The sequence below is a fragment of the Eubalaena glacialis genome, chromosome 7 (assembly GCF_028564815.1).
Source record: "Eubalaena glacialis isolate mEubGla1 chromosome 7, mEubGla1.1.hap2.+ XY, whole genome shotgun sequence".
NCBI classification, from domain to species: Eukaryota; Metazoa; Chordata; class Mammalia; order Artiodactyla; family Balaenidae; genus Eubalaena; species Eubalaena glacialis.
In genome coordinates, this window is record NC_083722.1 from 24340519 (window position 1) to 24367846 (window position 27328).

The 27328-nt window shown below is 51.4% G+C and overlaps 3 protein-coding genes across 3 annotated transcripts; all 3 read right to left on the reverse strand.

The window, feature by feature from the left end:
- Positions 1-283: 283 nt before the first annotated feature.
- On the reverse strand, positions 284-10174 carry ATF6B (activating transcription factor 6 beta). The gene is given in 19 exon segments (XM_061196055.1): positions 284-775; positions 778-984; positions 1504-1588; positions 1730-1841; positions 2062-2132; positions 2336-2417; positions 2603-2710; positions 2872-3051; positions 3500-3591; positions 3684-3869; positions 4532-4665; positions 4827-4958; positions 5049-5184; positions 5325-5410; positions 8403-8538; positions 9062-9153; positions 9402-9480; positions 9620-9699; positions 10073-10174. Coding segments are annotated over 19 exon segments (2100 nt in total). The 5' UTR covers positions 10155-10174; the 3' UTR covers positions 284-755.
- A 555-nt stretch (positions 10175-10729) lies between these two features.
- On the reverse strand, positions 10730-12113 carry FKBPL (FKBP prolyl isomerase like). Its single transcript, XM_061194957.1, has 2 exons — positions 12015-12113; positions 10730-11852 (listed from the first exon to the last, which is right to left on the reverse strand). The coding sequence occupies exon 2, from the start codon at positions 11765-11767 to the stop codon at positions 10730-10732; it is 1038 nt and encodes a 345-aa protein (XP_061050940.1). The 5' UTR covers positions 11768-11852; positions 12015-12113.
- Positions 12114-23665: 11552 nt separating this feature from the next.
- PRRT1 (proline rich transmembrane protein 1) lies at positions 23666-27019 on the reverse strand. The gene is made up of 4 exons (XM_061194958.1): positions 26891-27019; positions 25451-25986; positions 24903-25088; positions 23666-24724 (listed from the first exon to the last, which is right to left on the reverse strand). Exons 1-4 carry the CDS (start codon positions 26907-26909, stop codon positions 24548-24550), a joined length of 918 nt encoding a protein of 305 aa, XP_061050941.1. The 5' UTR covers positions 26910-27019; the 3' UTR covers positions 23666-24547.
- Positions 27020-27328: the final 309 nt, after the last annotated feature.

The window sequence follows — 27328 nt, forward strand, 5'->3', positions numbered from 1 at the left end:
GGGCCCCCTGTCCTTCCTGTTTACTCAGACACATTCCGGGATCTGCATCCTCCAGCCTGTCACGCCATGGGACAGCCCTCCCCCACTCCCCCGCTCCCCCCCTAGACACCAGACATACCCGCGTTGCAGGGGTGGGGATGAGGGGATGACGTGAGCTCTGCGATCGCACACCCACCCCACCCCAGAGCCAGCCATGTCTTCAGTACTTGATTCTCTGAACACTGGCCCTACGCCAGTCACTTTCCCCCAAATTCCCTGTCATGAGCCAGTTAGGCAGGCACCATTCCTTCAACTCCCTCCAAGTTGTTTATTTAATAATAAAAAAGAAGATATGCACATACATACACCTGACCTCCCTCCACCTCTCCTCCTTGACTCTCAGGAACTAGCTCCAAAATGTAAAAACTTCCCTAGTCCCGCCTGGGGACTAAATTCCCACCTCCACCCCCCAAACAGAAACAAAAGAATAAAGAGTGTACAGGAGCCCACCTACCCCAAAACTTAAGCTCATTCAACACCCTCAAAGAAAGAAGCAGGGACACGGGGTTCACAGAAATGAGAGGAGCCCTATATTCCAAAAAGGGGTGAGAAGAGAGGAAAACTTCCCCCCACCTCCAAATAAGTGCTTAACCCCCATACCCTGTCTTTCCTTTACCAATTGCCCCAAGCCCAGGGATCAGGAAAATTCGAAACAGTCCCACTTGGTCGCCCCCACCCCCTGCCCCCCAGTTCTAAGTCAGTGTGAGTCGTAGAGGTCAGGGATGATTGAGGTAGAGGGCTGACGGGCGGCCTGGTGGGCCTGGCTGGCTGCAGAAGCTGGCAAGGGGCCACCTGTGGCATTGCCCGGGGTTGAGGACGGCTGTTTTCGGAGCGAGGGGGGCACTGTGGAGGTCTTGATGTGAATCACCCTGGTGTCCATGACCTCACACTCGATCTGCATCATCTCCTCATAGTCCCCCGGGGGCCCCCGGCCTGACAGGGTCTCTGTGAGAAGGGGAGAGTTAAGGAAGAGGAGAAGGGGGAGGCAAACGGAGAGGAGGGGTCAGAACAGTAGAGGTGGACAGGGAGGAAAGGGCAGTGATTAGGAGGCAGAGCCCCAGTGGGAGTTAAATGAGAGGGGAGGGAGGGAGTTGGTGCAGGGAGAAGGAAGGAAGTAGGGGAAAAAATGACATCGATGAGTGTGAGGTCACAGAGGAGAGGACAGCAAGAGAAAAAAAAGAAGAGTCTGGCAGGTTCCCAGCCCACACTCCTCTGCCCAGCACACCCTAAGCAGCTTCACCTAGGGAGGACCTGCACCCTCATCTTCCTCCCAGCAGTCTCCTGCATTTTGTTTTTCTCTCCAGTCATTTCTGGCTTCTTCTCACCCATGCATCTAGCATCTCTCTAGAATTACCGCTCCTGTCCCCATCTCCCCCCTCAACTCCTCATGCTGGGTCTCCCCACTGAACTTCCTTATTCCTCAATTTCAGGACCCCTCCCCACACTGGGCAGAGAAAGAATTACCATTGGGGGCCATGGCGGGCATCACCAGGGACATCTTGGGCCGAGAGGTCTTGTTGTGGCTGATGGCTGGGAGCAGCAAGTGGTCCTGGGAAAAAGAGGGGCCAGGCTGGGAGGGTGGAGGAGAAGATGCTGACAGGCTCCCCGGCCCTACTCTACAGCCTCAACCTGCAGACAGACTGCTGGGGAACCCAGGGTGATGGGGATGGGGCCAGGAGGAGAAACTCACCCTTCGGAAGGAGACAACATAAAATGTGTCTTCCCGTCGGTCAATTGCATCCAGGAACTCCGGCTGCGAACGATCTGGTTGGCGATATAGCTGCAGCTGGCCCACAGAATCCCTAGGCGGGCAGGGAAACGGGATTGGCGAGGAACTAAGCCCAGTGCCCAGTTCCCAGTGGGGAAGGGGGGAGAGGATGAGAGAAAGACAGGAGACCCCCAGGGGATAAGGGAAGCATCATGCCATTGGTGGCAATGATGATGAGCACAGGACAGCTCCTGAGGGTACAGCTCTTTAGAGTGGAACCTCAGTTAATAAATAAGTGCCTCCCCAAGACTCACCTTTCTGGGGGCCCAGGGGGTTGGGTGGGGACTGCCTTAACTGGAGGCGACTTCTTCCATAGCTGAGACTTCTGGAAGGAGAAGTATCTAAGGATTTGAAGAGGGTGAAGGGAAAAGGGAAAAGAGACAGACAGCCCCTGGAAGCTGACGCCACCTCACACCCACCCTTCTACTGCCCCCAAACCCCCATAACAAGATGCCCACTTAAAATCCCCAGGACATTTAGCCCTTGTTTTCAAGTGGCCTTCCTTGAACCAGTCCCACCCCCTCCTACCTGTCTCTCCTGGGGCCTCTGGGGGATCTTCCGCCGGCCTCTCTGGTGGCGCTGGACCCAGCCACTCAGCTCATCAGCAAGCCTGGGGAAGCAGAGGACGGGTAAAACCTCTGTGCCAGGCCAAGACTCCCACTCTCCTCGCCCACACATAGGAGGGAAGAGAGAGGGCCCGGAGAGCTGGTGCTTCAGCACACAAGGAGAGCCAGGCCTTCTGGGGAGGGGCCTCGGGACAAGAGGGAAGACGCCCCAGTTGTGAATGCCCCACACCTCAGGGACTCGGTTCGGTTGAAGTGCCGGCAATCAGAGGAGAGGAAGAGCTGGTCCAGGTCTCTCAGCAGCAGCTCCTTGGTGCCCCCAGGGAAGGCTGTCAGGTTCCTGGAGTGAGGCAGGGATGAGGCAATGACCTGAGGCTGCCCAGTGCTCTCCCATCAACGGAGAAGGTCATGCTGGCAAGAGAGCAACTCCAGCTCCCCTCAAAAGGAAAGGTAACTCTGGGGGAGAAGACACACTCAAAAGAGAGAGGGCCCTCTCCTCACCTGAAACTTGGGGGGCCTGTGGAGCTGGGCTGGGTCTCCTTGGGACCCTGGGAGGGATGCTGGGGGTGCTCGACTCCGTGAACTGGCTCTTGCGCCGAGAACTCCAGCAAGTGTCTCTGGGGTCGAGGCTCCTCTCTGCTCATCCGAGGAGAGATGGGAGCTGGAGGAGGCTCACTGATGCTGTGGATAGGAAAGGACAGAGCACGAGGAAGAATTCCAGCTTTACTGAGGGGCTAGTTAAGAGGGAGGGCTCTACAGATAGCCCACCTGGTTCCGATCTGTTCTACAAGACTGAATCTCTTCATCTGTAGGACGGAATGAGAACAGTCCCTACTCATCGAGCCAGAAAACATGAGAAAAGGAGAGTGCTTAACCGAGGGCCCAGAACTCACTAAGCACTTAATAGTCACTATTTTTATCAATGTTCTCACCACCATCTCCTCCAGGACATAACACTTATGAGAGAAATGATGGAACAAGAAGGGACTGGATACACCCACCATCAGTGCCAAGGACACCAGAGCTGTCTGTGTGCAAGTAATGAAAGTGACTGTGCCAGAGCAGGCAATCAGGCAGCCGGGGGGTGGGCTCCACCCAGAAGGCTCTGGGGAGGCAACGAGGGTCTCACCTGACAGGCCCAAAGTTGAAGGCAATGAAGAGAAGGAAGACCATGATGCAGACCACCTTCCTGTTTCCAGACCCTAACTTGAGCTCGCTGTTCTAAGATGCAGAGAAAGAGAGAAGCCAGAGAGGGTGAGTCATCCCAAGGAGCCCGTACCCCCACGGGTCTCCCAAGGACACCCAGGTCTTACCTCAGCCAGCAGGGCCTCCAGCCGCCGGCGGAGGGCAGCATTCTCCCGCCGGAGCTGCTGGTTGTCGGCCAGCACCGCCTGCAGCCGAGCTTCCAGCCCCTGCAGATACTCTTTCTTCTTCCTCCGGGACTGGCAGGCCGACTCCCGGTTCTTGATCATTCGCTGCTGCCGCTTCAGCAGCTTTGCCTAGGCACAAAAGGGTCAGAGAGCGAGGGAAAGAGGGGCGGGAGAGGGGCATCACACCCTCCAACTCCAGGGACCAATTACCCAAAGCTCACACGGGCCACTCTCCTGCCTTCCTAACCTCTACCTACAGAGCCAGAGAGAGGTTCTTCCTCTCTGCCAAAACATTCCAGGGAAGGGGCCCTTCTCTCAACCACTCCCTAATCCTGTTCCTCAGAGCTGAGAGAAGTCAGACTATAGGAGGAACTTCCCCCATCCTGGTTCTTGGTGGAACCTCAGTTCCTTTCCTTGATGGGTGGTCTTCCTTCTCCTCAATTCTCCTTTTTAGGACCCGAAGTTGAAGCTTGCTAAAATTAGAGAACAGTTTACCTGGTTTTCCCCTAGGAAGCAGCCTCCCTCTTCTATAACACAGTAGGACTCCCCTGCCTTTGATTTACTAAGACCATGCCCACTTCTCCATCTGCAGGGATAGTAAACCTAAGGATCCTAAAACTACATGAAGTAGATACTCATACATAAAAGAGGTCCACTCTAACCTTCAGGATCATCTTACGGGCCTGCTTCCTCACTTTTCTCTCCCTTCTCACTCCACAGTTCTCTCCCACGACAGTTCTCTTCCCTTCCCATTACTAGCCCTACTCCTCTCCTCCCCAGTAAATGCTTACATCCACCTCAGGTGGGCAGGAGTTCCCAGGCATAGGAGCTGGAACAATGCTCTTCCTCTCAGGCCGTGGAGCAGGGGGGGTCAGTCCCTCAGGCTGGACTCGAATAGCACCTTGGATGAGAACAACTGGGGACACTGGGGCAAGTGGACAGGAGAAGGAGGTCAGAGAGCTGGAAGTCAGGTGGGTTCCTTGTGTCCACACCCACACCTGAGCACCCAAGCGTCGGGAGGCTCAATGGCTGTGAGCCCCCTGAGAAGGTCAATCCAGGCCACCTCCTTCTCTCCTTCTTTAGTACCTGGGGGTGGCTGGACAAGGGGCTGCAAAAGGACAGTGGTGCTGGGAGGCACGGCTCTCGGTGGCATCGGGACAGTGGTTATCACCACAGGTTTGGGCTGCAGTGGTGGCTTCCGGGCGGGCAGGGGTTTGCCTGAAGGAAGGTGAAAGGAAGGAAGGAAGAAGAAATGTCAGGACTATAGGCCTCTAGCGAGGGACTCCAGGTGTCAGGAGGCCTCATTACCTGAGGAGCCATCAGAGGACAGGCCCATGCTGATCTGGACAGCTCCAAGTGGGGGGCCTGAGACATCCCGCAAGAGACACCCTTGAGGGGATGGGGACTCTGTCTTCACTTCCAGTACCTCCTCTCCTATAAAAGCCTACGTGGGGCATTCCAGAAGATATGTGAGTCAGGAGGAGTGCTGAGGAGACGGAGCTGAAGAAGAGAAAGCTCTCACACCTCTGAGAGTCAGAAGGAACGCACCGGCGTGCTGGAGGGGGGAAGGAAGTGGACGCTCACCTGGCTGGGGGACTCCGCAGAGAGCAGGGAAGCCTCTGAGTTGATGGAGGAAGATGGAGAGACAGGTTCTATCTTAATCTGGACATCTGCGGGACAGTGGGATGAGACAGAAAGCTGGATATCAGACAAACACTGAAGGAGAGGAGGGCTAAGATGGGGAAACGGGAGACGTGGTCATCTCTCCTTGTACCTGCAAGGAAAACTCTTCTGGCCCAGGAGGGCAATCCAGAGGAGGGGCACCATGGAGCTGCTAATCTGCTGCCTCTCCTCCTGCCTCTTTACCCAGGACTCCCTTTCTCCTTCCGTGGCCCCATCAGTTGTTTTCACCACTGCTCAGTTTCCCTCAAGGCTGTCCTTGTGCTTCTGTTCTCCCTCTTTCTTCCTCACACACCTTGTCCATTCACATGGAGGAGGCCCAAGCAGGGGGATTTGGCAGCATTCGTATGGGCCCAGATTCCTGTCTGGCTGGATTTCCACCTCATCCTGGCCCAACGCGATCACGCATCGCCACACTGACAACTGCCCAGTCTGCATCTCTACCCTTGACTGCTCCCCTGCACCCTGATCCTGACTCCCAAGCTGCCTGCTGGTCACTTCCATTCTCATGCCTCACCGTTCACCTAAATTCAACTGGGCTTAAACAGGGCTCACTGCTTGTCCCTTCATACAGATTCTCTTCCTACTGTCAGCCTTCAAAGCTCAGTCACCTCTGAGCCTTCATGGCTTCTGTTAAACCTATCTATAAAAAACAAAACAAAACAAACAAACAAAAAAAACCTATCTATAAGACTTGTTGATTGCCCCATGGAGGTGAACCCGTCTGAGGGCCAGATTCAGCCCCGAGGTCAATGGTCCGCTACTATCTCTGGTCCACAGCACGCATTTTGATACTTAATTATATGATTGCCAATACTGCTATTTCAAAATTTCATATCTACTTATATATTTCGATAGGTAATACAGTCATATGGTACAAAATCCCAAAGGAAGGAAGGGGAATTCAGTGAAAAGGGAATTTCATTCCCTTCCTTGTCAACCAGACACCCAGATCCCCTCCTCAGAGGTGACCACTGTTTGAGCTATTAACCAGGTGTTATAATCCTCATGAAACTCTCCAAAAGCAAGGACTATGTCTTATGCTTCATGTCTATCAAAGTGATGGGTAAAATACAGGCCCTCAAAAAATACCTAAATACCAGGGGAGAATCTGACTCCAAAAACACTATCCTTTACAAAATCATCAAAAACCTTTTCGCTGTTATAGATTTTTCAATCCCTATTTTGTTTGTCCTCTTTGTAACATTTAATCGTATGCTTGGTATGAGCTGTTTGGCTCTCCAAACCCACTCTCCATCTTTCCCTGCCCTACTCTGAGGCCCGGGGGGAAACATGAATGGAGTGCACCATGGGGCTCTCTTGCCTTCTAGCTTCTGGTTAAAGTTCAACCAAAGGGAGGCGGCGCTAGGAAACCCTGAAGTCGCTTTGAAATCAATAATCAACACGTCCCACACTGAATTCACCATGCTCCCTGACCAGGGGGCTCCTGCTCCTGCAGTCTCTATCCAGCGATCGGTACCCTCACCCACCGGGTGGCTGCCCTAGCCAGAAACCCAGGCACACTCTTTCACCCCTATCTCTCTTCAACGCCCAGGGGGGGGTCACTGCACTCATCCATTCTAATTCATGCTTCCTCAAATCTGCCTTCTTCTCGGCAGCTGAGTATCTTACTTGATTAACCGCATGAACCTCCTTCTGCCTCCAGTCCTGTGTCTCTGCAATCCACTCTCTACTCTGCCACCAGAGTCCTCTTCCTAATCAGATTGCTCTCCTGCTTGACTCTTCAAAGGCTCCCAACTGCCCACAGGAAGAAAGCTGAGTCCCTTAGCAGGGTTCCTACCTGGCCCTGCAGCCTCTGCATCTCCTGGCCCTTCTCTACTCCCCCTCCTCACGTCCTCTCTAAAGAGATGCAGGTTCCTTACAAACACAACCAGTGTCCACGTTCTTCTTCTGGCTGATTCCTATGTGTCCTTTGAAACTCGGCTCAGGAAGCCTCTCCGCCAAGAGTACACCCTTAAGCCAGCTCCAATCGGGTGAGAGGCCCCCTCCTGTGAGCTTTCAGGGCGCCTGTGACAGTCTCTACCCTAGAATTAGCACACCTTGCTTGGCTTTCTTCCCCCCACCACACTACAGGAGCCTCAAGTCAGTGTGGTGGTAACGTGTTCTGCACCTTTGCAATTCCAGCACCCTGTCCCGTATCTGGCATGGAGTAGCTGCTCAATAAACATATAAGAGTAACTAAACTTAATAACGCTTTTCAAAATAGCACAAATAACGTTACTTGTAGAATCCAGGAGTTGGGTATATGGTATTCCAACTTTTCTGTATGTTTGAAAATTTTTATAATAAAACCTTCGGGGGGGGGGCTTCCCTGGTGGCGCAGTGGTTGAGAATCCGCCTGCCAATGCAGGGGACACGGGTTCGAGCCCTGGTCTGGGAGGATCCCACATGCCGCGGAGCAACTGGGCCCGTGAGCCACAACTACTAAGCCTGCGCGTCTGGAGCTTGTGCTCCGCGACAAGAGAGGCCACGACAGTGAGAGGCCCGCGCACCGCGATGAAGAGTGGCCCCCGCTCGCCGCAACTAGAGAAAGTCCTCGCACAGAAACGAAGACCCAACACAGCCATAAATAAATAAATAAATAAATAAATAAATAAATAAATAATAATTAAAAAAAAAACACGTTCAGGGGGAAAGTCACATAGATAAAAATGCCCTAAACTGTCTGCAAGTTTATGCAAAGCAACAGGAAGCTAAATCACACAACAGGTGACTAGGAACAAGAAAAGAAAGAAAAATCATTCCCATTTCTTCCGTGCTTCCCTGGCTGTGATTTCCTGAAATCCTCCCTCCTGCTCCTGGCCTCTCTCCTGGTTATCTGCCATTTCTCCTCCCCACCTTTTCTTCCTCGTCCTGTTGACTGCACTCCCGCTTCCCATACACACATGCGCATACACGCGTGTACACGCATACATACACTCTACCTTGGTAAAGCCTGAGGATGGTGCAGGCTGTTATTACCTGAGGGATCATCAGAGGTGGGGCCCACATTGATCTGGACAGTTTCAAATGGGGATGTTGGATCATCTCCCAGGAGGCAGAGTGAGGGTGTCAAGGACTCTGACTTCACGACCAGCACCTCCCCTACACCAGAGGCCTGGGTAAGAGTGGGGGTAAAGCAGGGGGGACAGAAACAAGGAAAGAAAACAAAGGACATGTTGAGAGTAAGAGCAAGAACAAAAGCTTTCGAGCTTACAAACCACCAATTACTTGACATTCATACTCAGCATCTCCCTAGGCTGTGTCTGGCCTCTTGTTCTCTCTTTCTATTTTATTCCTGGGAGGGGTGATGAAGTCTCATGATTTCAAATATTGCCTTAGAGTGGACAACTTGGACAAGAACAGTTCCAGAATTCTCAGCAGTTAACAACTCTCTTCTTCCCAGGCTTCCCATGGCTGCCACATTTCTCTGTGTATTAAAAAACTCCACCTTCAATTCTAGATAACCGAAGAACGGAAATGTGAAAAATGAGGATATAAAAGAAACGGCAAAGGCAGAAAAGAAGCCCCCCACCAACACCCCATGACTCACAGCACACAAATCATTCCCTCAGCATCTATAGGTGAAGTCAAGGGAGCTGAGTCCCTACCACAGACAGTAGGAGGGAGATGACTCTCACCTGGCTGGAGGGCTCTGTAGAAAGGCGCGACGATTCAGAGCTGAGGGAGGAGGAAGAGCAGGGGGAGGATGGCTCAGACTTCACCTGAAGATCTGGAGGGAAAGGGGTTAGAAAATAACCTGGAAGCAGAGCCTGACAAGAGTCCAAAGAGTGCCCAAGATTATGGGGTAAGGACCCCTCACTGGGGCAAGGGGGAACGAGCACATATAAAGAATCAAAGAGGGAGAAGAGTACACAGGCAATCAGGTGGAGGAGGCGTGAGGATAAGAGGAATTGCAGTTTCTGGGAAACAACGGAAGACCAGGGTTTCTGGATGAGGGAATCACACACGGTAGCTTACCTGGGAAGATAGGCAGAGAGTCCCAGGGGGGTTCAGGAGGGCTGACATCCATCCCCAAGTCCAGGGAACTGCTGCCAAACTGAATAAGGGAGGATATTAGATGGCAGGAGTGTGAGGATGAAGGGGTGGCTCCAGATGAGCTCAGGCCTGGGGATGAGTCCTGGTTCTGGGACCACCCTCACCCACCAAGCGTAAAAGACAAGGCTGGGGAGCGATACCGGGACATCCTGCTCCGGGCAAAGGAAGAGCTGCGTCTGCTCCTCGGCCGCTTCATCCAGGCCAGCGTATAAGGTGCTGTCTGCAAGAGGTGCGGAGGGTCGGGGGGTCTTCCGGTAGCGCAGCCTTCGGATCCACACAAAGCCCTCGACCCATCCCTCATTGGCTCGGCTCGGCCAGACCCACCGCCCGCCCACTTGAAAAGTGATATAGCCAAAGAACTTCAGCCCCTCCCTCCCCGACCCCGGAACAGCTCCATATTTCCGCAGGAGCGGAGGTCTTCCCCAGCTCCCGCATCCCCCGAAAGCACAACTAGCCTCCCGTTCCGCCCTCCTTCAGATGGTGCATTCCGTATTTGCCCAGCCTTCCTCTTTGCGTCTCCGCTTCCTCCTGCGTGCCTCAGGGTCACAGTACGCCACAGCCCTCTCCCCTCCCCGAGGCCTCACTCCGCGCACCCCAGTCCTCCGGGCTCAGCAAATTGTCGGTGAAAAAGCGCGTCGGGTCCGCAATCTCGCTGAGGAGCATCAGCTCCGCCATCTTTCCCCCCCGCCCCCCCAACCATGCGACGGCTCCCAAGGCCCGCCTCTCCCCATCATCAACTAATCAGTTGACTCTTAAAAAAAAGGGGACGTCCCGGAAGCTCTACCGACCAGTAAGAGACCTGGGCACTGAGCACATGAGTCAATAGAAGAGGAGGCTGTACAGGCCGGGCCAATGGGAGTGCGGCAGGAGGCTAGCACCGCCGCAGCACCGGGCAGTGAAATTTGCGCATGCGCCAAACAGGACCCAGCCAGAAAGCGCCTAAGAAATGTAGCTCACAGGTTTTGAAGTTCAGCCGTCTCCCCCAGCGTGTCCTAAATTTAGAAGTGTAGACGACTTCTATTCATCTTCGGAGATGGATAAGCCACCCAAAACATAGCACACGTGACCATATGGCTTTTTAATGGTAAAAGTGTAAAGAGGGACACTGAGACCACTGCTACCTCCCCTAGGAAGGCAAAAGCTGGGAGTGGGATATGGGTGAAACCCTCCCTCTGGGCCCCCCCCCCCCAAATCTCACAGCATAGACCACACTTCACAGGTTCCTATTTCTTTTAAGGTGTAACTTTTAATCAGCCAAACATCTTGCGCAGTCCCTGAGCCAGCCCTGCATCCTGTTTCTTTCCCTGAATGATCACCTTTCCCAGCTCCTCCTGGGCTGCCCGGTTTTTTGGGTCTACCGCCAGCACCTTCTTGAGGTCAGCAGTTGCTTTTTCCAGGTTCCCAAGAGCAGCCTGGGCAACCCCCCTTCGGTACAAGGCCTTTAAATGGCCAGGCTCCCGTTCCAGAACCCGGTCACAACTCTGGGCTGCCAAATGGGGCTGCCCTAGCAGCAACTGACAGGCAGCCAGGTTGGCATGAAGGACAGTTCGTTCCGGAGAGCCAGGTGGGGGTAAAGTCAGCAACAGCCGAAGAGCCCGTCCATAGCATCGGGCAGCCAATTCAGGGTTCCCGGCTCGGAATAATTCTGTGCCTCTTGCACGTTCTTCCCTGGCCAGGGCCTCCTTCTCAGTGGCCTCCAGTTCCCAGGAGTCCCGGCCCTGGGTGAAGGAGGCCAGTGTGAGCCTGATAGGAGGTCCAGAGCGCCCAGGGAGCTGAAGCTCTGCCTGCTCGCCTTGACACATGGACTCCAAGCATTTCTCTATGAGCTCCCCCCAGCTTTCTTCCCTCCATGGGCCTAACCCCACAGTTAGCTCTGTCCAGCCCTCTGGCAGCCCTGACCCCAAAGTAAATCCAAAAGCCTGTACCCGGCAGCGGGAGCCCAGCTTGGGTTTGTCCAAGCCATGGCCACGGATTATGATCTTCTTGACAAAGCTCCCATCCGGACAGTACCAGAGATCAGAGGCTTGAAGGGGCTCTGGCACCTCACTGGCTGATCCATGAGACTTATCAGAGTCTCCTTCAAGTCCAGTGGCCAGTTTTTCAGTTTCTTGAGGATTCTCTAGAATTTGGCTGTCTGGATCTGGGCTCACTCTCAGCTCAAGGATTTCAGTAGGAGGGGCTCGGGGCTGCTGCCTAATCTGAGTAGTTAAATCAAGGTTCTTTTCCCATTGTTGTTGCGGTTGAGAGGTGTCCTTCTCTCCCACTGGATTGACTGGTGGAGTCTCCATTTAGGTGCCTGGTCCCTTCCAATGTGGGTAAACAGTTTTGGTCAGAAAGGGATGGACCAGGTTCAGGTCCGCACCTGATTAAAAACTAAAAATAAAAACAATGTCATTGGCAGGAATCTTATTTAGATTCCTTTCCCGGCTCGAGCCTCCGTTCCAACCCCGAACTAACCCAGAACTATAAGTTCCACAATTCCCTGCGGCTTGGGTAGCCGTCCCAACTACGGACACCGATCGAGTCAAAAAGTACCTGGGCGGTCGAAGCGCCTCGCCTGGCGGCAATAGCCGGACCCTTCGAATCACCTCTCTTTCCGAAGCTAAGTGCTACTGAGGTACTGTCCTCGGAGTCTTGCCCCAGGCGGAGAGGACGGTCGTGGGGGGGTGGGGTGGGCAGGGGACAGCTGGACAGAGACACTGACGGCTAACCCTGGAGCCCGCGAGACAGCGAATCTAGTTAAAATCCTGGCAGCCAATCGGGAGGAGGGAGAAGTCTGGTTAGCCCGCCTTTCGGACGTGACGTCATTTCCCCCACACGCTCACCCGCCACACCCCCGCAACCGGGAAGCTCCAGGCCTTAGCAACCGAGCTAGGCCAAATCAAACCTAACTAGGCGAGGTACGGCTGGCCAGGCTACTGAGAGTGAAAATCTAGGGAAGGCCTGGAATGGGAGATAGGGGCGAATGAGAATATAGCGGGGAATGGTGGAGCTGGTGTCACACGGCAGCGACCAGTCCTTATATCTGGCGACCTCAGGCCCCCCTGTGCTATTCTCCTTATTCCTACATTCGGGGCTCCCAGCCAGAGTCAACCCGCCTGCTTCTTCGCCCATTCAATCCAGGGTGCTTCAAAATAAAACCTTTCTCCCCAACCGGCCCTATTCCCTTAGGGGACCACCTGAGGCTTGCCTTACCTTTCCCCTCATATTCATTAATGCCTTTCGAGCTCTTCTTCCTCAAGAAATCTTAGACAGTGCTTTTCAAACTTTGATGTGCCTACACACTATCTGGGGAGCTTGTTAAATTGCAGGTTCTGAATTAGGGGGTCTAAGGTGGGCCCTGCAATTCTGCATTTCTAACAAGCTCTTGGCTGCTGCTGCTGCTGGTCCATGGACCACAGTGTGCATAGTATGATTCTAGGATAACCTCATCCCATTCTCTTCACCCTTCGGTCTGTGCCCCCTTAGTTTGTCATATATTTTGTACATATAACTGGTATAACCTGCTCCACTGGGCGTACCCGTGGAAAACTTGTCCTCCTCTTCCTAATAAAAGATGTAGGTCCGCTTTGTGATTCAGGCTTGCTCATCCAGCTCCCTGCACAGGCCGGGCTACCACAGCTCTTCAGGGAAGGAGAATCCCACTCTCCGTCCTCACTTTGGCTCCCTCTTCAGTTTGCTCTCTAACACCCTGCCATTGTGCCCCAGACTACAAGGACCATGCCAGGACAGCCAGGAGGGGAGGTAATTTCATCATTAGCCACAGACTTGTGTCAAAACAGTCCTCTCCGTTTTGTTTTGCGTCTCAGATCACTAACTTAGACTTTTTTTTCTCAAGTTTTATTTCTAGGTTCTGTACTCTAGTAACCTTAGTCCATTGCAACTAAGGCTTAATACTCTGATTCTTGGAATCCTTATATTCCTATTGAAAATTAATCTACCTTTTCTCCCTCCCTTTTCCCTGTTCCATTTCAGGGATTTCTGGGAAAGGCAGATAGTCTAGAATGAGTCGCAAAAGATTTGATTACATCCTAATCCCTGGACAAAGATTGCTAATTTTTATTATGTGTGCCTTAACTGAGAGGTCCACTCCAATGACCCTTCAAAGATTAGCTTCTCTCAATTAAAAGAAACTGTACTCTGCTACAAATGTATTGCTTTGTAATGTCTCTTACTCTTTTGTGTGTGTATGTTTCAGTTCCAACTGAACTGAAGAGGCAAGGACCTTGCCTCTATTTCTTTTATGTTTTATCTCCTTCTTCATTCATTCATTCAACAAATATTTATTGAGCACCTGCTATGTTCCAGGCAGGATGTTAGGAACTGGCGATACATAGATGAATGAGACAGAGACAGTCCCTGCTCTCACGGAACTTATAGTTTGGCCATGGAGAATAAGTAATTACAGTGGTATGAAGAAGCGTGAGATGCTATGAGAGTGAATGAAGGATGAGGGAATATCCCTTGAGGATGAGACATTTTTGCTGCCATCTAAAGAATGAGTTAGAACTGAACCTCTGAGAACACACCAATAGACCCCATACTGAGAAACGCTGAATTAGATGATCAACTTTGTCTCCTTAGGTAACCCCTTGTCACCATTTGTGACTATATATAAAAACAAACATAGGCACCAAACCCCTAAAGCCAGTAATCCAGGGACTTCCCTGGTGGTTAAGACCCCATGCTTTCAATGCAGTGGGGCGCGGGTTTGATCCCTGGCTGGGGAACTAAGATCCCACATGACTGTGCGGTGCTAAGCATGCCATGCGGTGTCGGGGGAAAGGGGGGCGGGGGGAAGACAGTAATCCAAATCATCTAGAATGGAAATATTTTTATTTTTAAAACGATGACCCAGGGACTTCCCTTGTGGTCCAGTGGCTACTAAGACTCCACGCTCCCAATGCAGGGGGCCCGGGTTTGATCTTTGGTCAGGGAAATAGATCCCACATGCCGCAACTAAAGACTCCACATGCCACAACTAAAAGATCCCACACGTGGCAACAAAGATCCTGAGTGCCACAACTAAGACCTGGCACAGCCAAATAAATAAATAAATAAAACAAAACAAACAATAAAAAGACGACCCATTAAAATGAAAACACAAAAGTTAAGTTTTATAAGAGGACTGAATAGTCCCCAGAGATGACATTCATGGATCTGTAGATTCCCCCGGGTCTCAGCTTGAGAAACACAGGTCTAGGAAGGGGCCAAGATGTGAAAACTCAGGAATGGGAAATAGCATAGGCTGTACCCCCAAAGTGTTAACTGCATGAATGTTGACTGACTCACACTGTTTGCTCTTTCCCAGTTCCCTGCCCCTGAGTCCTAGTATTCTACGGCTCAGTTCTCTGGAGATAGCCAACAAGGAATCAAAAAAAAAAAAAAAAAAAAGAAGGGAAACAAGCCTGGAGGATTATATTCCCCAGGCCTGTCTAGAGAACATGGGATCTCAGAGGATCTGGCCATATTCTGCTGCCCTCCTTGCCCTACCCCATAAAGGCATTGTTTTGCCTTCATTAAAGATCTAATCTGGGGACTTCCCTGGCAGTCCAGTGGTTAAGACTTCACACTCCCAATGCAGGGGGCACAGGTTCGATCCCTGTTCAGGGAACTAAGATCCCACATGCATGCCGGTGCAGCCGAAAGAAAGAAAGGAAGGAGGGAAGGAAGGAAGGAAGGAAGGAAGATCTAATCTGATGGCAGAACCCAAGGAGAGGTTCAGGAGCTGGTGCAAGGTAATTTGTGAGCTGGTGGTTGTTCCATGTTGTCTCAGCACACACAGAGCATATGACACTTGCACTCTAAATGGGTGACGTAACATTCTGTAAGCAGATAGAGTGGGGGGGGGATTCCCGAAGAAAAGAACCAGATAATAGCTTTTTAACGTAAGAGAAGCCATTTTAGGCCTAAGCCATTTTGTGATCTAAGCCTTGCCACAATGCTTGCCCTTGAACAGGTCTCAGTATTAATGATCTTAAGAAGTAACAATACTTGGACTTCCCTGGTGGCGCAGTGGTTAAGAATCCGCCTGCCAATGCAGGGGACACGGGTTCGAGCCCTGGTCTGGGAAGATCCCACATGCCGCGGAGCAACTAGGCCCGTGAGCCACAATTACTGAGCCTGCGCGTCTGGAGCCTGTGCTCTGCAACAAGAGAGGCCGCGATAGTGAGAGGCCCGCGCACCGCGATGAAGAGTGGCCCCCACTTGCCGCAACTAGAGAAAGCCCTCGCACAGAAACAAAGACCCAACACAGCCATAAATAAATAAAGAATCCGCCTGCAATGCAGGGGACACGGGTTCGAGCCCTGGTCCGGGAAGATCCCACATGCCGCGGAGCAACTAGGCCCGTGCACCGCAACTACTGAGCCTGCGCTCTAGAGCCTGCGAGCCACAACTACTGAAGCCCGCGCGCCTAGAGCCCGTGCTCTGCAACAAGAGAAGCCACCGCAAGGAGAAGCCCATGCACCGCAATGAAGAGTAGCCCCCCGCTCGCGCAACTAGAGAAAGCCAGCGCGCAGCAACAAAGACCCAACGCAGCCAAAAATAAATAAATAAATAAATAAATAAATTTAAAATAAAAGGAAGTAACAATAGCAAAGATAATAAATCAGTTGTAAAGACTCCCAGTTCTGTTTCAATGATAAGAATTAGCCAGAAGCACTTTCTTGAGCCGTTTTGCGGAATTTAACACCCCTCATAAGCGCTCAACCACCAGATAAACTAGAACCTGAAGGATGCTGATGTTTCTGACCCTGATGACTTCAAACTAAAGCTTGGACTCTGTCGACCTTTGCCCCAGTTCTGTGCTCCTCTGCTCAAGCCCCTTCAAGAATATGCGTACTATGCCCAAGCCCCTTCATGAGTATGCACCCTTAGCTGAAAACTTCCACAGTGTTGCTGTTTGAGAAGACACTGCTTTGGGAAAGATCCCTGGTGTTCTCCTTACTTGCTGTAAGTAATAAATCCTTCCTTCTACCTCTCCTTGGCTTGGTTGTGTCTTTTGGCTCAACACACCAAGAGGTGAACCCAGTTTGGGGGTAATAAGTCTTTTCTTATCTATTCAGTAACCCTTACTGAGTACTCAGGATTAGCCAGTGAGACATGGAAATAAATACAGAACTCCCCATCAGTAGGCTAACAAGGGTAAAGAGTTATAGTTAACAAAACTCCAGACGCAAGGGCAAAATTGATAAGTGGAAGGGAAGCTATTTCCAACTGGGGGTGATCTGAAAAGGACTCCAAAGGGTTGAGCCTTGGAGGATGGCCATAATTTTGACATGTAGAGATGGAAGGGATTTATTGCAGGTGGAGGAAGCAGCACAAAGCAGGATATATAAGGAAAGGAAAGGAAAGCCACTTTATACCCATGTTATTCATCTCTGGCTTGTCAGTTTCAGCTTCTCCTATACCCATTCGTGCTGCCCTGTCACCAGGCATCAAGCTGGTTGGAACTTTTTACACCCTCACATTCCCCTGAATTCCATACTCACCACATGGAACCATATGCTGCACTTATTTTCTGCCATTTATCATCAGCATAAGAGACAAAAATTCTAGCTTTCCAAAGGCTAAATAAATTTCCCCTTCTGTTTAGCTTTGGTGGTTTCTGTGGTTTTTAGTTCTGCTGGGATTTATGTCAGAATAGTTCCTCTCCCCTCTTTTCCCAAACCATTTTGCTTGTGCTTCCCTTATATGCAGGGTTTTCAGGCAGGATGAGGTAGTGAAAGGCAGCCTTTTCCACAGTGAAATGTTTAATTATAAGAGCTGGTCTTTACCAACCCCTGACCATGCATTATGACCACAATACCAGACATTTCTTTAAGTGTCTTATGTATATTACCTCATTTCTCTTCATACAACTCCATGAGCTACTTATTCAGTCATTCAGCAAATCTTTACTGAGGGCCTCCTCTGTGCCAAGCACTGTGCTAGGTTCTGGGAATAAGGCAGTGGAAAAAAGCCCTAGATCTCTTGCAGCTTATATTCTAGTGAAGATAATAGGCAATAAAAATCAACCAATAAAATATAATGTCAATTTTGTACAAGGTGGTATTAGATAAATAAGTACACCAGAAAGGAAAAAATAAAGTAGCAAGTGCTATGAACACAATGAAGCAGGGTAAGGGAATGGACAGAAAACGCCCCCAGGTGTGCACGGTGCTGTTTTTAATCATATGACAAGGGAAAGTCTCCTTGTGGAGGTGATATTTGTGCAAAGACATAAATGATGTAAGGGAGCAGGCGTGCAGATATCTGAGGGAAGAATGTCTAGAGTGAGAAAAACACAAGTGCAGAGGCCCTGAGGCAGGAAGGAATTAGATTTTTATGCTAAATCATAGCAGCTAGAAGAGCAGCAAGGGGGCCAGAGTGGGTGAATCAGAGTAAGCAAGGGAAAGAGTAGGAGGGGATGAAGTCAGAGAGGTGGGGAGAAGGAAGGTCAGGTAGGCCTCATGAGCCAAGGTAAGGGTTTTGTTCTAAGTGTGATTGGGAGCCATCAGAGGGTTTGAGCAAGGTGAGTGATATCATGTGGTAAGTTAAAAGATTACTGTGGTTTCTTCATATACAGGTTTTGCCTGTATAAGGCAAAAACCCAATTAAGCAGAAAATCCAATTAAGGGGCTAGCCAAGGGACAATGGTAGCACAGGAGCTTGGATTAGGGTAGAGGAGAGGGCCAAGGGCAGAGTCCTGAGGCCCTCTAATATTTAGGAGCCTGAAAGAGTCAATGAAAACTGAGAAGTAGCAGCAAATAAGGAACTAGGGAATACTTTCTTAAGCTGGATCCAGAAAGAGTAGAAGTGAAGAAAGCATTTCAAGGAGGAGGGAGTGATCAACTGTGTCAAATGTTGCTAATGGTTCTAGACCAGAGTTTCTCAACCCCCTGCACGTATATATTTCAAAGTAATTAAATGAATATCTTGCAGCTTAAGAAATAAAATCTTTCTGCTATTGTTGACGCTCTCTGTGTATCCCTCCCACTCAGAATTCTCCTGGGGGAGGGGCAGGTGGGAGAGGGATGGATTGGGAATTTGGGGTTAGCAGATGCAAACTATTATATATAGAATGGATAAACAACAAGATCCTACTGTATAGCACAGGGAACTATACTCAATATTCTATGATAAACCATAATGGATAAAAATATTTAAAAAAGAATGTATATATATGTATAACTGAATCATTTTGCTGTACAGCAGAAATTAACACAAAATCAACTATATTTCAATTAAAAAATTGAAAAACAAAAGAATTCTCCTCCTGTCATGAGGTAACCACTATTTTGAACATTGTGCTTTTACTACATAGGTGAGTAGCAAAAGAGTTTTTGGGACTTCCCTGGTGGTCCAGTGGTTAAGACTCCGCGCTCCCAATGCAGGGGCCCTGGGTTCAGTCCCTGGTCAGGGAACTAGATCCTGCATGCCGCAAAGGAGATCCCGCACGTGGCAACTAAGACCCGTCACAGCCAAATATATATATATATATATTTTTTAAAAAAGAGTTTTTTTCCCTTCTTCTCAAACATGAGCTGTATTATTGCAGCATGTTTGTATGGTGATGGGAATGTTTCAGTAATGAGGGGAAAGCTGATTATGTGGGCGAGATAGGGGATAATTTCAAGAGTCCCATTTCTGTGCAGGTGAGAAGGGATGGGATCCCAGTGCACAGATGGGGTGGGGACCGTGAGCAGGTCAGCTTCTCTGCAGTAACAAGGGGAAGGCATTGAATTCAATAGAGATGCAGGTGGCCTGGGAGATTTGGGGGTGGGACCATGAGGAAGTTCTTTTCTGAGAGTTTCTATTTTCTCACTGAGATAGGAAGAAAGGTTGTCATCTTATGAAATTGTGGTCTCAGATTTGGGGAATGTGGGAAAATGCAGGCCTGCAGGCCACACTGAAGGCTGAAAGGAAGCGAGACCAGTCGGTATGACTGTGTGTTTTTCCCCCAGACACATTCAGCTCTTGGGTGCAGGTGTGGTGCAGGCAGAGTTGGATTTAACCAGGGATAAAATGTGTTGAAGGGAGAGGGACCAAGAATACAGTGCAAGGCCTGAGAGGCAATTACAGTGTTGAAACTTGGGATCTGCTATTGAGGTAGGTATTGAGGTATTGAGTAGGTATTGAGGTAAGTAAAAAATGAGGGTATCTAGCGGCAAAGAAGAGTGAGAGGGTCAATGAATGGGAGGTCCAGGTGGGGTTGAAGAATTTTTGGAACAGGGGTACTGGGTGAAGGAGGAGGGGTGACATGAAAAGACTGAAGAGATTTTGGAGGGGAGGCAATTATTTGTGGTAACCAAGTCTCAAAGATGTGACACAGGGAGACAGTGGCTGGGGAGGGGGGAAACATCATTGGAGGTGAGGAAGGGAAGGAACTGACGAGGGTGCTGTATGGTTATCTACGTGGATATTGAAGCCACCAAAAATAATGAAATGGCAGAGGTAGATGGTAGAGAGGAATGGTAGAGAGTAGATGGCAGAGAGAAAGGCAGTAAGCTAGATACTGAATCTTCAATGAGGATTCAACAAGAGAGTGATGATCCAGAATCGAATCATGGGGGAATCAGAGCTCCCAATAGCTGTTAGAGGGTCCAAAGACTCTCCTCCTGGAGGATGGAATCTCTGTTGATAGGAGGACAAGAGGCACTGTCATCCTTGCTCTTGGAGGGAGTTGAGGTAAGGTAGGAGGAGAAATGAATTGGAATACACCTCCCGAGGGAGGAATCTGAGTGAGGTGATGAGATCTTGGAGAAGTCATTTTCATTCACTTCTTTCTCTGCTTAATTCCTTTCCATTCAATTGAGTTCAAAGATTGGTAGAAGAGGTTTTATCTGTGAGGGTCTGAAAACCAGAGATAAGCCAGATTTGGCTCCTGCCTTCAAGTAGCAGACAAGGTAAGGTGAGTACATCAAGATCTCAGTGGGAAGAGATGGGAAAAAATCCAGATAAAGTGAACAATGGGTATGTTTTAGACCCAGATACTTTCTCCTAAAGAAATTTGCTCTGGTTGAAGCCACACCTTTCGGCCTCTCCTCTCTGCGGTGGTCCCTAAAGTGCCTCCAAGCTTGTGATTCCCAACCTTGGCTGGGATCCCGACCTTTGGAATCACCTGGGGATGTCTTTAAAAATATTGACGCCTGAGTCTCAAGAGATTGTGATTTAATTGGTTTAGGATGCGACCTGGGGTTTGGGATTTTTAAATGCTCCCCAGATGACTATAATGTACAGCCAGGGGTAAAAATCATGGCTCCAAGGAATGCCTGGAGCTATGTTTAGAAACCCACTGCTTTAGTCCAACCTGTAATAGAGAGAGATTCCTTCTTGCTGGAGTGAAGGGGTCAATTGATCTGAGCCTTGAAGGATAGGTACATTTTAGCCAAGTGAAGAAGCAGATGTGAAGGGAAGGAGAATATCATGAGCAAAAGCTTAGATGTGGTCTGAAAGACATGACAAGCAGCAAAACAATTTGGTTTGTAACAGGCAGAGATTGGAGTAAGAGGTCTTAGATTTGAAGAACAGCTGGGTAAAGACCTGAAGTGGGAATGATGAATAATACAGTTTGGTTCCAGAGAAAGCTGGATGATTTCAAATTATGGCAGAGATTGAAGGCCAGATTAAAATTTTGTAAACAGCTGAGTAAACAATAGGGAATATTGAATGGCTTTTGAGCAGTGTGTTAAGGGGCTATGAGAAGTGTATTTAGGGAGGATAACCTGACAGCAGTGTCACGGGAGACTTGGGGTAGGGAGAGGTAGGAAAGAGGGAGACCTGTTAGGGGAGCTGTTGCAATAATCTTAGATGAGGTCATTTTTCCAGCAAGAGTTGGGAAAAAGTTACAGATTCAAAAGACATTGTGATGGCAGAATTGACTGGGCTTGACAGCTCACCAAAAGTAAAGGCAGGAAGGAGATGGAAGAGGCGTCACATTTTCAGATAAGGGCGCCCGGGAAATGGTGCTGTCTACAAAGGTAGGGAAGCAGGTTTTCAGCGGCATTTCATCTGTTTGGTTTGGAACCTGCTGAGTTTAGAGAACCGGCAGCATTGTCCAACCAGCCGTGTTCCACAGGCACCAGAAGAATGTCTGCCTATAAATACATAGGTTGGAGAATGTCTTAGTCAACTTGGGCTGCTGTAACAGAATACCACAAACTGGCTGTCTTATAAACAACAGAAATCGATTTCTCACAGTCCTGGAGGCTGGAAATTCCAAGATTAAGGTGCTGGCAGATTCAGTGTCTGGTGAGAGCTCCTTCTGGTTCATAGACAGCCTTCTTCTAGCTATGTCCTCACATGGTGGAAGGAGCAAGAGAGCTCTCTGGAGTCTCTTTTATAAGGGCACTAATACCATCCATGAGGGCCTACCTTCAAGACCTAATCATCTCCCAAATGCCCCATCATCACATTGGGGATTAGGCTTCAACATATGAATTTTGGGAAAACACAAACGTTCAGTCTGTAGCAAAGAAGCATCTGGTTACAAATGACGTCTGAGTTTGCAGTGGATGAGATTTTTTCAAGGGAAATTCTCAGAGAAAGGAAAAGAAATCCAGATATAGATACTTAGGGCACGGGAGGTGAAAAAACAGGCCAGGAGAGAGGAGGAGGGATGACTTGAGGTGTGCGTATAGGTAGAGGCGGAGGAGATAACATGTCCCTGAACCTGGGAAAGTGGGGAATCCAGGGTCAAGGGACAAACGTGGGAGGGTTCAGAGAGGCAGTGTACTGTGAAAATGCCATTGATTTTGGCTCCTGGTAACTTTTGGTCATTGCGTACTGTTTGAAAGAACAATTTCAGTAGAGTTGGGAATGGAAGCGTATTTCAAAGGGTTAAGAAGCAGTGGGTATGAAAGAAAGACATTTCTGACAACAATACACCCTATTCAACAGGGGAAAAGTGAGTAGGTAGTGAGGAAGTGCAAGCTGCAGATGTCAGTTCTTTTTTCACGAAATTGGGTAAGGAAGGCACATGAAACCTGAAACATCCAAAGGAGAACCCATGATTTCCATACTCCATCCCATCCTCATCCCATGTCTCCTATCACAGTGCATGGCTTTCCGTTTAGATTATAAACTTCATGAGCTTCAGTGTTCACACCTGCTGTCTCAGACGATGTCTCACCAGTATCCTGCATGGAATACAGGATAGGACCCTGTCCTGCAGGTGTACAACTGAAGATACCAAGTCCACCGCTTGTGCCCCCTCCCCCTCCCCAAGAGGTCTCCTGGTTGACCTCAGGATAGGAGAGAGCAACTAGCCCCAGGCAGACTTGAGAGGCTATGGACTTCCTCCCTGGCACTCAGCTTTGGTCAGAATGTTTGTGTGCCCTCCTCTCTCCCCCAATTCATATGTTGAAATTCTAATGTGCAATACAATGGTATTAGGAGGTGAGGCCTTTGGGAGGTACTTAGGTTATGAGAGTAGAGCCCTCATGAATGGGATTAGTGCTCTTATAAAAGAGACCCCACAGAGCTCCCTAACCCTTTCCGCCAAGTGAGGATACAGTGAGAGGTCTACAACCCGGAAGAGGGCCTGCACCTGACTGTGCTGGCACCCTGATCTCAGACTTGCAGTAAATTTCTGTTCTTTATAAGCCATCCAGTGATGGTATTTTTGTTATAGCAGCCCGACTCCCACAGCTCTTTGCTCCCTTTGCCTTCCCTACACTGGTACAACACACCAAGTAGGGCTAATCCAAGTTGTCTGCCACCCTTCAGCCTGCAAGCAGGAACAGCTGTGGGCAGCTGGCATCTTTTCCCTGCCCCATGCCACCCTATCCCTGGCCATCTTTTTCAGAACGGTCTGCCTTCTTTCCTCCTGACTTCCTGGAGTTCTGGGGATAGATCCCTGGGTCTGCTTGTAAATCTTCCCTCTCCAAAGCCTTAAGCCCAGTCTGGTAGGGAGTGGAAAAGGTGTGCTGGGTAAAGAAATCCCTACCAACGATGGATCCCAAGGTCTTCCCCAGTAGGATTCCCAGGGAGGCCCCTTTCCCCCGTATTTGTGTTTGTCTCTCTGGTGTCCTGGGAATCTGCCTCCTCTCACTTTTGTCTCTGTCAGTTTTCTTCCCCCACCTTCCCCACGCCCCCAGAAGGGGAGATGAGGGGAGGTGAAAGGGGAAACCAAAAAAGCAGGGTCTTTGCAAGGCTGCAGTCTTCGGAGTTGCGGGTGATAAATCTACTTAATCTATTTAATATTGGCTTTCAGAAATTCACACACACACTCACACACAGATCAGAACAAGGTGAGGACTACCGAGGGGACGGGGAGGGACCGGCTCCCTCCGGACACTGGAAGGTTTGTACCCTAGGTTCCCTTCTGCCCGGCTGCCCAGGAGTTGGGATAGGAGGAAGGGAGTATTTACAGAGAACGGGGACGTAATCTTCATCCCACGGTGAAGGTTCTGAAACCGGTAACCTCCCAAATCTCATTCCAAACAAATCAAAAGTAGACAGAGGTTCCGGGATTAGCAAGAAAAGAGGCGGGGATGAGGTGGAGGAGAAACGGAACTGTACTCGCAAAAATGAGAGTGAGCGTGGGGGCGTGGCTACCCTGGGGCTCGGCTCTCGCGCCGGGCGAAGGGGAGGAGTCTGTCAGTAAGCGGGCGAGGCCTGGCGCCACAAACCCAATCACCGGACTGAATCACCCCGCAGGGACGAAAAGAAGGCGGAGCCTGCCGACCTGGAGGCGGGGCTTTATCAGAGCCGGGGCGGAGCCTATACAGGAGGCGGGGCTTTAGGGACAAGTTTCCAGGCTGGGGAGCAGTGACCAAGGGAGTTCGGCTGGGGGCGCTGTATTTAGAGGGGGTGGGGGCCTGGAGCGACTGAGGGGCCCGGCATTTGGCCGGAATCCCAGGAAGCGGCGTCCTTGTTAGTGTGGGTTTTGGCGGGGTTCCTGAGGAACTGGATTCGGAGCGTGCTCGCAAGGCGAGAGTTTCCGTAGAGGCCTAGTTTAGGATGTAACCAAGTCCGGTGGCCCCAGAAGCGGGTGTGCAGGGCGCCCGCTGGATCCGCGGCTTGACGGCAAAACGCGCTTGGGAGGTCGAGGGGCGCAGAGTGGGGCCGGGCCGTAGGCGTCCTTACGGATCCCAATAGTTCTCGTGGTGCTGTGCAGCAATGATGATGACTACGGTGAGGATGGTACAGAGCACCATGGCTGCTATGCCCACGGCCAGGGAGATGAAGGAGAAGTTCCGGGCCTCGCGTGAAGCGATCTCGGCTGACACCATGTCTCCGCGGGCCAAGGCCGTGCGCACCTGCGGGGGAGGGTGGGGGAGAGCAGATCAGAGAGCTGCTACCTCGGCCGCACGCCTCAGCCTCCCTCTAAGGTGCTCCCCAAAACGTCCAACACTCCCTGGGACTAAGAAAGACCCAGTGAGCCCTCCTCTGTATACTCCGCCTCCATTCCCTCCCCCACCCTACCCCCCCACACACCTGCACTGCCTTGAAGATGGCAATGATGCCTGTAGGCCAGAAGCAGCAGATGGTGGTCAGCACCGCGATGGGCATGTAGTCATGGGGCGGGCGCCTCGGCTCCAGCAGGGCCAGCCCTGGGCCTTGGGGCGGCGGGGGGAGCGTGGAGGTTACTCCCGTTCCCCCCGGGGTCCCGCCGGCATAGGGCTGTGGAAGGAAGGTTGTGGGGAGAGGACGTCACTCTTACCCTCCTTGAGCCCACCAACTTTCCACGTCTGGCAGAGAAAGAGGGTTGTTTCCTTCTTTCAAACCTCCTCTGGACTTTTAGGCTGTTTCCCCTGCCAGGCCTTGATCTTTGACTCCAGCTGACCACCAGACCACTCCCTCCCCCCCGTCCCCCCGCCCCCCCATTCCCAGGCTTTTCCTTAGTCTCTCCTCTCCCTTGGCCCCAGAACGCCGCCTGGTCCCCTGGCCCTGTTTCTCTATCCCACCAGCCCCCAGTGTGTCCCCAATTCCAGGTCCTGTTCCATCCCCCCCTCCCCCCAGGCCCCTGTCCGCCCCGTACTCACCGCGCCCACCGGGTAGACTGGCACGTAGGCAGTGCAAGGCTGCAGCTGTAAGGGGTAACCGGGGGCTACGTAGCCCCCCAGTGGCAGCGTGCCTACCGCTCCAGTGTGCGTGGGCACCACGAAGCCCGGGGCCTGGGCAGTGTGAGCGGGCGGCGGCGGGGGCGGGGCGGCGGCGGCGGGCGGCGGCGGGGGTAGTGGGCCCTCGAAGCGAGTCTCCTGCAGGTAAGGGTCGGGTGGCATGCGGGGCAAGGTAGCGCAGCCGGGTGGGGGTACCCCAGCGGCCGGGCCGGGCGGGACGTGATGTGGAGGCCTCGGCAAGGTGGCGGAGGACGAGGGACCGCGCTGAGCGGCGGCCCCGGAAGCCAGGCCCCCTGCCCCTAAGCGCGGGAGGGTGGCCGTGCCAGACTGGTGGTAGTGGTGGTGGTGGTGATGGTGCGAGGAAGGGGCTGTCTGTTGGGGCGGGGCGGGAGGTTCGGCCGGGGGCTGGGGGGCATTGTAGGGTGGTGGAGAGGTGTGAGGGACTGAGTCGGGGAGGCCTGGGGGTGGTGAGCAGAGGTGTGGGGAGAGATAAGACAGACGAGATAAGGAGGGGCAGGGGGAGACACAGAGGGTCAGGGATGGAGGAAGATAATGGGAGAGACAGAGAGGAGATGGGTGAGAAGCCATCTCTCATTCTTGGGGCAGCAGAGAGGTTGTATCTAGGCCATCAGCTCCCCCCCCCGCCCCCGCTTTTCAATCTAGTTTTGAGGTCATAACTCTCTTCTGCTCCTCTCCCTTCTTCAGCAATGGGCACACAGCTTTAACCTGCAGACCCAAACTCATATGCTCCTTGGCTTATGGCTGCCTTTGGGCTAGCCTATGCGAGCTAGTCCTGTGTGTGCACGTGTGTAGACATGCAACACTGTGTTAACATGTGCTCAGTTCAACAGTTGTATAAACACATGTAGGATAACATGTTCCTCTCTGCCCTTCCTTCAGTGGGGAGGGGGTTCCCTAGTCTCTTTGGCAGTCTCAGTACCACTTTTAGGACAGATTAAAGAAGGGTCCTCTGGATTTTACTCCCCTGGCAACCCCCATCTGATCATCTCTCCATATTTCCCCATTGGATGTCTCCATGCGAGCCAGTGTCATCTGTCCATCTGTCACTTGCAATGATGCTACCCATGCAGTACCTGGCTGATGCTAATCCACTCTTGTACTTCCCTCACCCTCTCAACCTGCCCCCCTAACCCATGTTGTTGGCAAGGGACTGAGGCTGAGACTGGCAGGAGGAAAGGAAGAGAAGGGAGGGATATAAAAAGAGGAGGGGGTTTGGGGGTCGGGGTGTGGAGAGCTGGATACAAGGGGAATGAAACAGAACCAACCGCTAGGGAGGGGTAAGGGGGGGGGGAGAGTCAGGAGACACTGGAGAGGGCTGGAGGTTTTGTTGTTGTTTTCTACCTGACTTTTCGGATGACATGCCTGCTGTCTCGCTGGGACAGGATCCGTGCAACCGGAGTCTGGAGTCAGGGTCCCTGGCTAGCACCGGAGTCTGGGTGCGCAGATTGCGCAGCCGGCAGCAGCGCAGAGATGGAGAGATGAAGACTGTGGCGGCGGGGGGCGGAGGGAAAGCAGGGAGGGGGGGAGCTTAAAGGGACCGAGGCGAGGGAGGGGGAAACCTCCAGACGTATCCCCACTCGGTCTCTCTCCGCTTTTGGACTACATCTCGCCTCCTCTCACCCCGGCATTCAAGCCCCCAGTTTGGGCTCCTTTGGAGTTGTCATGGAAACTGGGAGGCAAGCAAGACCAGGCAAGGCGGGTGGTACTAAGGGAAGGAAGGAGGGAGAAAGAACTCTCTAGAGTCTTCCCCTCCAAGACTGGCCGTAGTGATTATATTGT